This window comes from Coffea eugenioides, chromosome 9, assembly GCF_003713205.1.
Source record: "Coffea eugenioides isolate CCC68of chromosome 9, Ceug_1.0, whole genome shotgun sequence".
Classification (NCBI taxonomy): Eukaryota; Viridiplantae; Streptophyta; class Magnoliopsida; order Gentianales; family Rubiaceae; genus Coffea; species Coffea eugenioides.
The window spans coordinates 955,864-965,749 of record NC_040043.1 but is presented as its reverse complement, the minus strand read 5'-3'; the positions used below and the strand labels follow the sequence as shown (position 1 = coordinate 965,749).

At 35.5% G+C, this 9,886-nt stretch overlaps 3 protein-coding genes across 3 annotated transcripts; 2 read left to right on the top strand and 1 right to left on the bottom strand.

Moving 5' to 3' along the window:
• Positions 1–1,135: 1,135 nt before the first annotated feature.
• Positions 1,136–1,633, top strand: LOC113781951 (protein PELPK1-like). Its single transcript, XM_027327834.1, has one exon. It carries the CDS (start codon positions 1,159–1,161, stop codon positions 1,570–1,572), a length of 414 nt encoding a protein of 137 aa, XP_027183635.1. The 5' UTR covers positions 1,136–1,158; the 3' UTR covers positions 1,573–1,633.
• A 1,484-nt stretch (positions 1,634–3,117) lies between these two features.
• LOC113783197 (berberine bridge enzyme-like 8) lies at positions 3,118–4,750 on the bottom strand. Its single transcript, XM_027329269.1, has one exon. The coding sequence runs from the start codon at positions 4,717–4,719 to the stop codon at positions 3,118–3,120; it is 1,602 nt and encodes a 533-aa protein (XP_027185070.1). The 5' UTR covers positions 4,720–4,750.
• A 951-nt stretch (positions 4,751–5,701) lies between these two features.
• On the top strand, positions 5,702–6,280 carry LOC113783196 (glutathione S-transferase T3-like). Its single transcript, XM_027329268.1, has one exon. It carries the CDS (start codon positions 5,702–5,704, stop codon positions 6,278–6,280), a length of 579 nt encoding a protein of 192 aa, XP_027185069.1.
• The last annotated feature ends 3,606 nt before the right edge of the window (positions 6,281–9,886 follow it).

The window sequence follows — 9,886 nt, the reverse complement described above, 5'->3', positions numbered from 1 at the left end:
TTAAGTCGTTAATTGATTAACATTTAGGTAAGAGCACTATTGACATTTTAATTAATGACGTTAAATAGGTTAATTTTCATCAAATTTTCACTTTATATAAAACTATAAAGTGGTGAAGTGGAGATTTTGAGAGTCATGTGGTAATAGATGAAACTATGGGGGGTTGTATGTAATTCACCCAACAATTAAGTATCATTCATCAAATTATTTCCGGTTGAACTTTTCTTTTATTTTTTATTATGTTTTTGGTTTTCAATACCTTTTAATCTCCAAATCCTAATGTCAATGTTTTGTCAGAAGATTAAATTAATGATTTCGGGTGACATATCAATTGTACTCTCTTGCATATTTCGGTTTTTTTCTTCTCGTTTTCTGTCACCACCTATTCCGGATGAAAAATACAAAAGAAAAGTTTAAAGTAATTATATCTGGAAACGTCGTCCTGATTTATTACGTACTCCTTTACTGGCAGACCTTTCTGGTCGATGCATTTACAGAATTTATTCATATTTTCTCTTCTTGGATGGAGAAAAAAATAAAAAAGGTATGCCAACTTGTTGGGGGATTCGGTTAATTCAGAAAACCATATTCATGTTTTTTTAACAAAGGAATGGAGAAATCCTTCAATCAGAAAACCATATTCATGAGGGAAACTGCGTTTGACAAAAATTAGCTCATGAATCTCCAGGTGCATGCTACGCATCGATCGCGCTGCATTTCTGTGAGGTTCACCAACCCGCATGAACCATTGATTATTAAATTTGAGGGGGAACTGAGTTGTCATCAAACGATACGTCATTGACATTTTGGTATACTTGGAATACACGTACGTAGTTAATCAGCAATCTAGCGTATGAACGAGCAATTAGACATTGTAGGTTGAACCACTATTATTCGTTTTTTCTTTGGCGGCGTCAAGACATTTTCAGAGATTTATGTATGGTTGAGAAGTTGAACTAACGGACAATGAGACAACTTCCCCGCCAGCCAAAGCGAAATAACCTTCCTGCTTTCCACTTCTCGCATCTATATAAGCACAATACAGATAGATTCTTCCATGCACTCGCAAACAAAACAAAAAAGCCTAAAGCACTTTCTTCAACCTGTGTGTTCGATCTACCTTCTAAATCATCAATATTTGCTTAATCCCTTCCAAGGATGGCTAGTTTCGACCGTGCATCTCTTGTTTTCGCCATGCTTATTGCTGTATCATCCATGAGCAGCAACTGTTTCCAAGCTGAAGCGCGTCGCCTTCTTGATACAGGGTTGCCTGAGATTCCTACCTTGCCAAAGCCTGAGATACCAACACTGCCTAAACCTGAGCTGCCAACCCTGCCAAAGCCTGAGATTCCCACGCTGCCCAAACCCGAGCTGCCAACCGTTCCAAAGCCTGAGGTTCCAGAATTGCCAAAACCTGAGCTGCCAACCGTTCCAAAGCATGAGATTCCAGAATTGCCAAAACCTGAGCTGCCAAATGTGCCGAAGCCAGAGATTCCAACATTGCCTAAACCCGAGCTACCAACTTTGCCCAAGCCAGAGGTGCCTAAAAAGCCTGAGACCACCACTCCATGAAGTCTGTTCTAGCCCAGCTGGATACAGTAGTTATTATTATTATTAGTGTTGTTATTATTCATTAGCAGTGACGGAGCCAGGATTTTTTTTTTGGGGGGGCCAAAATTGAAATTCCATTCAAAGATGACTAATTCATATATATATATATATCAACTCTCATAATATAAACTAAAATTGAAAAAATTTAGGGGGGGCCAATTTTATTTTACACACATATTTACATATTATGAATTAAAATTCTCAAAACTTAGGGGGGGCCATGGCCCCCCTCTGCCCCCCTTGGCTCCGTCATTGTTCATTAGCACTTTTCTTCTGAATTGATATTTCCATTGCGTTTGATGTGTGTTGTATACCGTGATGTCACGGTTCATTCATCTGTAGCTGTTGTTATATCGGAGTCTCACTTCTTGTTTCCAGTGGGATTACATATTTGTACTTTCTTACGTACTTCTCAGTTAAACAACAATGTCTAATAACTCCATTTTGCCTAATTATTGACCATAGAATGAAGCAGTACTTCCAAGAACCAGAAGAATAATAGCATTAAAACATAAAGTGAAGATGACTCCTATATTTTTATACAAGGCAATTAAGTCATTCATTGATTAGCATTTAGGTAAGAGCACTGTTGACATTTTAATTAACGATGTTACACAGGTTAACTTTCGTCAAATTTTCACTTTTTATAAAACTATAAGGTGGTGAAGTGGAGATTTTGAGAGCCATGTGGTAATAAATGAAACTATAGGGGTTATATGTAATTCACTCAACAATTAAGTATCATTCATCAAATTATTTCCGGTTGAGCTTTTCTTTTATTTTTAATTATAATTTTGGTGTTCAATACCTTTTAATCTCCAAATCCTAATGTCAAAGTTTTGTCAGAAGATTAAATTAATGATTTCGGGTGACATATCAATTTTACTCTCTTGCATATTTCGGTGTTTTTTTTCTCTCGTGTTTCTGTCCCCACCTATTCCGGATGAAAAATACAAAAGAAAAGTTTAAAGTAATTATATCTGGAAACGTCGTCCTGATTTCTCACGTACTCCTTTACTGGCAGACCTTTCTGGTCGATGCATTTACGGAATTTATTCATATTTTCTTTTCTTGGAAGGAGAAAAAAAATACAAAAAAGTATACCAACTTGTTGGGGGATTCGGTTTAATTCATGCACTATTGGCCCACTAGGCCTAGATGCTGAATGTATTCATAGATCTAGACTTCACACTGTCAACTAGCATTTCTGACTCATTATACCCCAATATGCCTAATTCTGTCACCTTCTCCAATTTTTGATGTTAAATTGATACTAAAATTCTTGGACAAAGTTAGATTTCGGATTGAAGACTCATGGCACAAGAAAAAGATTAGGCCAACCTTAACAAGTAATGTTTTTGATTGTTTAATGAAACTTGTGAGTGTTTTGCCTTTGATTGTGCTAACAAGACTTGTCCAGCCAGGAAACAAATTGAAATAAACCTTTCAAAATTCAGAATCTCCTCGATTCCCAAAAATTACAGGGCATTTCTTCTTCGAGCATGATCAGTGCAAAGGTGGGATACTCTGCTCATTCTTGAAGAAATTATAAGGATCAACCTTGGTTTTCACTTCTACCAGTCTATCAAAATTGTTCTTGAAATATGGAGCACCCCAGATCCTTGCTTTTTCAACACTTGTTTTACCTTTATTATTCACCCCCAAATCAAGGTCGCGATTGTTAGCATAGGCAGCTCTTGGATTGTTAGGAACATATTTTCCAATAACCTTGTAAAGCTTTTTGATCCAATCTATACGCTGTTTAGACACCACTTCTTGATTTGTTGCATTCCACAAAACCTCTACAAATATGAGGTACAAATTTCCTCTATGTGGGAATGGAGTTGCTGTTTCCGGTATTGTATCCATTACCCCTCCTCCAAAATAACTCCATTCCATTATTGCCATAGAAGGAGGTAATTCATTAAGCTTTTCCAATATCTCTTCAAGCCCTTTTTCAGGGATAGGCTCTTTGGCGAAATCAGATTTATCTTTGGAATAAAGTTTAGCTCGAGAGCCTCTCCTGGTCAAGAACTCTTTAACGTCACCAATTGGTTGACCATTGTGAAAGGCAATATATTGGATCCAAAGCATTTCACTGCAGTCCTCTTTCTTCAACCCCAACTCGGGAAATTGTTGGTTCATGATTGAAAATAATTCATCAACTTTACCAAGGAAAACAGACACAAATCTAACTTGCACAGTTCTCTTACCTGTTTGATCGGAATTGATATTGACAAATTGGAGTGTGATAGTAAGGTCCAGTGGTAACTTTGAGGCAATATATTGCCACTCGTATACAAGTTGGGTTGCATCTTGTTCCAAGGTTCTGGTGATGGAAAACGCAGTAACTTTCTCTGGAATTTCGACCAATTTCAACTTGTATCCAAGAATGGCTGCAAAACTGGCACCGCCTCCACCTCTTATAGCCCAAAAGAGATCCTCACCCATGCTCTTTCTATCCAGAACTTTTCCGTTTGCATCGATGATCCGAGCATCGATGACATTGTCCGCAGCAAGGCCAAATTGCCTTGTCAATGGACCATAGCCTCCGCCACTGATGTGCCCACCAATGCCAACAGTTGGACATGTACCAGCCGGAAACCCCAGAGAGCTATTGGCCTCGTGAATGCTGTAGTATAGTTCACCGAGGGTTGCTCCAGCTCCAACCCAGGCGGTTAGACTATTAGCATCTACCGCGGTTGAACGGAAGTTGGACATGTCTAGGACAAAAAATGGGATGTCAGAAATGAAGGATGTGCCCTCAAGGTCATGGCCACCGCTTCGAATTCTCATCTGTAAGCGGTGCATCTTAGAGCAAAATATTGCTGCTTGAATTTGATTTTCAGTCAAAGCTGTGATAATGACTCGGGGCTTAGGAATTTCTGGTGAAAGGAAGCGCAAGTTTTGGATGTAGGAGTCCAAGACCGACATGAAAGAAGAGTTGTTTTGGGTGTAAATTGCTTTTGAGAAATCAGAGGGGCTATCAGTATAATTTAAAAGGCATGGAACAAATTCTTCGTGGTGAGGATGAGATGCAGAATCCCACCAGATGGCAATGAGAAGGAGGAAAGCAAATTGAAGCACTGCTGAATAGGATATTTTCATCCTTTTTGGGTAATATGCAATTTTGAAACAATCATGATCAGTAGCTTATTTATAGGGTCTCTTGAATGATTTCACTTCAATTATTGTGTAGTATTAAAAATAAAATTTAACCAAAAAAAAAAAGGCAAGAATGAAAAGTCGATTCACTCCTAACTTGATGGCTCCTCTCCTGTGTACATTGGCAGAAAATTTTATGACAATTAAATGTCAACATTTATGGTTGAAACTTGATTATTTTCTTGTCACAGAAGAAAAAAGAATAGTAAATTGGGAAGTGGGGATATTAATACTCCCTCCATCTCATAAAATTTGTCATTTTTGAAAGAACGTGCAATTTATGGATAGTGATATTAGAGCAGCTCCAATGGGGGTGTAATGGCTCCCCATTACACCCCTCCATGACACGGCTCCCCATTGGAGCCGTGTCATGGATATTACACGCATCACCTGTGTGATGCGTGTAATCCATTGACTTTTCTTCCTGGCAACGGTAAAATGGCTCAGAGAGGATTTCCAACGGCAACATTATTTCCTGGGTGCTGAGGATAACATTTCCAACGGCACTATTTTTTTAGAATTCTATATAAACACACAACACTTTTTACTAAAATATATCCCAATATTCTACTCTATTATTTCTTTTATTCTCTCACACATTTCTACTCTCTCACTCATTTAATTCATTTTTTGTGATTATGGATGAAAATTGGAGTAGTTTTACAAATATGTTAAATGCTCCAAATATAGAAAATTCATCATCCTCACAAAATCAAAACCCCCAAAATTTTCCAAATTACCCATTTTCTGGTATTCCTACAAATGTGCAAAATTATGCATTTCCCCCAAATTTATCCACTTCCAATCATCCATCAAATTTTCAAAATCCGCCAAATTTTTCATATCCAATTCCCATGTATCCTCCACCTCCTTATTTTAATCCAAATATGGGAAATCATTACACATCGGGGTATTATAACTTTGCATGGGTTATGGAGGCTCAAGTACTCCGTCAGAGATAAGGAAGGATTTTGATTTCGCCGGCCAACAACAAAATGCTGCATCAACGGAATCAATGCCGGACTCTCAATTTCCACCATTTTCAACACAACGTGGGGTGGATAACATTACTCTCACCAATGAGTCAATGGAAGAATCTGATTATAAACGCGTTCCATGGAGTGTGGATGATGACAAGATACTTGCAAGTGCTTGGCTCACAATTTCTAATTGTAGCATTGTGGGTAATTCTCAAAATGAAGAGAGTTTTTGGAAACGAGTCACGGAATACTTCAACGAGAATCGGCAATGTGGGCCGCCAAGAAAATATAAGGCTGTGAAATCACATTGGCATTGGTTGAGTCGAATGGTCAATGAATTCAACCAATGCTACAACAAATTGGTTGGAGAACATCATAGCGGGTGGAATGATGATCAGATCAAACAGCATGCACGAGAGCTTTTTCACCAGAATAAGAATAAGCATTTTGTACATGAACATGTATGGGTGCTATTGAAAGATGATCCGAAATGGAAAGCAAATACTCCTATGCAGCGTTCTTAAAAAAAAATAAGGACTGATGAAAGCGGGGCATACACTTCTTCATCCAATGCGGATTCAAATTTTGACATCGATGATAGTGAAGTACGTGAAGTTCGTCCACTTGGTCAAAAAGCAGCTAAAAAGGGAAAGAGAAAGGGAAAATCAAAAACGAATGAGCAAGATGTTGATGGAGAACTTAGTCAAATCCGGAGGAAGTTGAAAGAGCACAAAGAAGAAAAATTGCAAGCTATGGAAAACTTAGCAAATAAGTTAGACAACTATAATTTTCGAAATGATTATGAAATCCTATTGAAGGATACCACAGGCATGTCCGAGCAGCAGCTTAAAATTCATGAGCATATGTGTTCCATCCTAAAAGCCAAGTATAATATTCCTTAGTTTAGCTTTAATTTCATGGTTAGTAATGTCATTTTTAAATTTTCCATTTTACATTTAAGTGATTAATAAAAATTTTGTTATTATTTGTATTTTATTTGATTTAACTTATGTAATATTATGTTATGGAGTTCAACTAATTACATTCCGAATTATTAATTAAGTATGGATTATTATGATATCTTCGCATTTGAAGTATCAAATATTTGTTTAATTTCCTACATAATTATTTTTAAAAAAATAACAATATATTATTTTTGAAACATAGAAAAAGATATATTATTCAAACTTAAAAATTAATAATATCATTTTTAGAAAATAAAAAAATTCAAAATGTACAAAATTTAACGAAAGTTAGTACTTTATTTTTTAAAAATAACAAAATTAGTTTTAAAAATTACTTTATTTATTTATGGGATATGAGTTATGCATTATTAAAATAAATATTTGATTAATTGTGGACCCATGCTATTACACATTGTGGAGTGTAATCCATTGTGAGTGAAAGTGTAATAAAAGAGGAGAAAGTGGAATGCTGACGTGGCATGTGGATTACACTTCATAAAGTGTAATCCATTGTGGATGCTCTTAGTAGGAAAGAGAACTTTTCTTTTTCTCTTATATTCTTAGTGACAGGCCATCTTTTATTTGATGTATTGATAATTATGGGGACCAGGTAGTGGGTCAGTTGATAAGTAAAGATAAAATTTCATTGAAAAGGTTGAATTGATTTTTCTAAGATAACAATTAATTTAGGACAAGAAAAAATGGCAAACATATAACAAATTTTATGGGACAGATGGAGTACTATTTATTTAGCCTCTATTTGGCGATGCGGTGCCTTTGTTAAAAATATTTTCTTGGGTAGTAAGAACATTTTTAATATGTTTGATGATCATCATATTGCAAAGCTGAAGGTAGTGCTTTTTGGTCTCAAAAACACTTTTTAGCATAAACTCAAAATTGGAGTTCTCAAAATAAGCGCAGACAATTCTTAAGCACGATGACTGAGACAGCTGTAGGAATTTTTGCGTGCATACGAAGTGCTACTAGCTAGTTGGCTAATGCACAAGTATAATAGATCAAATTATATAGTAATATATATATATATATATATATATATATATATATATGCCGGTAGTTGGCTAATTAATTCATTAGCAGCTCAAATTAGCGGCTGATATCGATTTGATAGATAATTTCGACGAGTCAAAGATGGCTGATCCTTGCATCCCATCTAACAATACAAAAAGCTGCTCAACGTGTTTCATGCAAATTTTATTAAACAATATCAGGACTCTTTGCAGCTCAACGTTTTTCACTCTAATTCATTAAATAATATTTCTATTTGACACTAAAGTGCTAACGATATAATTAGAGGTTTTTTTTATGTATTTTCTACTTTACAGAAAATCATAGGAGTTTAAGCGGATAATACTGAATATTAATCGGAGACGATGTGATAAAACATAAAACCACTGAAGGGGTAAACAGTAATTATAATGAGAAAATACAATAGGCCAATAGTAGTCATGTTCAATTCAATATATGGGATTTAAACGTTCAATTACGTTGTTGTACAGACTAAATTCACCATTATGATCAGCACCTTCCAGGCTTGTCCAAATTTTTAATTTGTTGAATAAAATTAGAGGATTCGACTACAAACTTAAATTAGAGGTGTAGGAGAAAAAATGGCATGTAAATGCTCAATAGGTCCTCGCCACTCATAACTTGTCAATGCACATTCCTAACTTGCTATGTCAAGTGAGAGATAAGCTTTGTAGTATTTAATCCATGGTTAATGCCTTTAAGTTAACCTGAAACTGATTGTTAAGCTAATCACGTTGGTCCTCAGCGTCAATTATCAAACAAGCAGGCAGCAGGTTTTCACAAGCTGTATTAATGCATTTGGCTTGTTCTCGTTTTTATTATTTTAACTGGTTATAGATTTAATTTTAGATAATTATTTTTTTTTGGATAATTTCAGAAACCTCCCTTGAGGTTTCTGACAATTTCACTCAGCTCCCTCTAATTTTAGAAAATTATACTGACCTCTTTGCTTTTACTATTTAAGTAACATTATAGATCCATTAGGGTAGAATTATACTTAAGTATCCTAAAATACCCTTATGCAATATCATAACATCAAAAGAAAGTGGAAAAAAGGTTTAGTGATAAATTTAACCAAAAAAAAAAGTAACAAACACTCTTCAAACTTACTATGCTGCCACGATAATTGTAAACCCAAAACTTCATCAACTATTCAAGCAAACTCCAATTTAATTCCCAAATTCTATCAATTTCGGTATCACTAAAATCCCAAATTTTATCAAAATCGCACTCCAACTTAATCCCCAAATTCTATCAATTTCGGAATCATCAAAATCCCAAACTCTACCCGAATCACTTTACAAATAGATCATACGCACCACTACCAACTAAAATACCCTCAAAAGCTTCCCGCCCCAAATTAACACTATATTTTGTCAATTGGCTAATCTCACACCTCAAATTATGAATCCAGCACCTATCACATATCACCTTCCTTAAATAGAAGATCTGGCCAACCACTATTGATGTCTATGCCAAGAGCAACCCCATACTCCAATGGCGTTAGGAATAGAGAAACTAATTTTTATGACAAACCACCATCAATACTTGTAAATCAAACAAAAATGAAACTAAATGAAGATATTAGATTCTAGTGCATAATAGACATAATAGCATAACCCAGAGTCATCCCTTTTTCTCTTCCAACCATAGCCCATTAATTTCATTTTTTTTCCTCTCTATCACAACCATCTTCATTATCTCCATCAATTTGACCATGAAATTTTCATTTGCTCCCTCAATTTGTAATTTTGGAAATTTGATTCTTTAATATATGCAAATTATAATACAAGAAGAAATAAACAAAGGGACTGATAGTTAAGTACCACGGAAAGAGAGAAATAGACAAGAAATAAACACTTCGGGTAGGTTTGCATGGTGGTGTAATTGATGGGTGGAAGAGACTGTGGGGTTATAGGTAGGAAGGAGAGAATCATAAGAGATAGAAAAAAAAGGAGGGAAAAAGAAAAGAAACTGCTGTTAATTGAAGTAGGATTAGAGATGATGACGAGTTGTTGCAGGTTTTTATATTTTCTTTTACTTTTGGTTTGGTTTTTGTATCCCACATATGTGGTAAATTATTTATTAAGTAGAGGGTATTGTAGTCATTTTATTGAA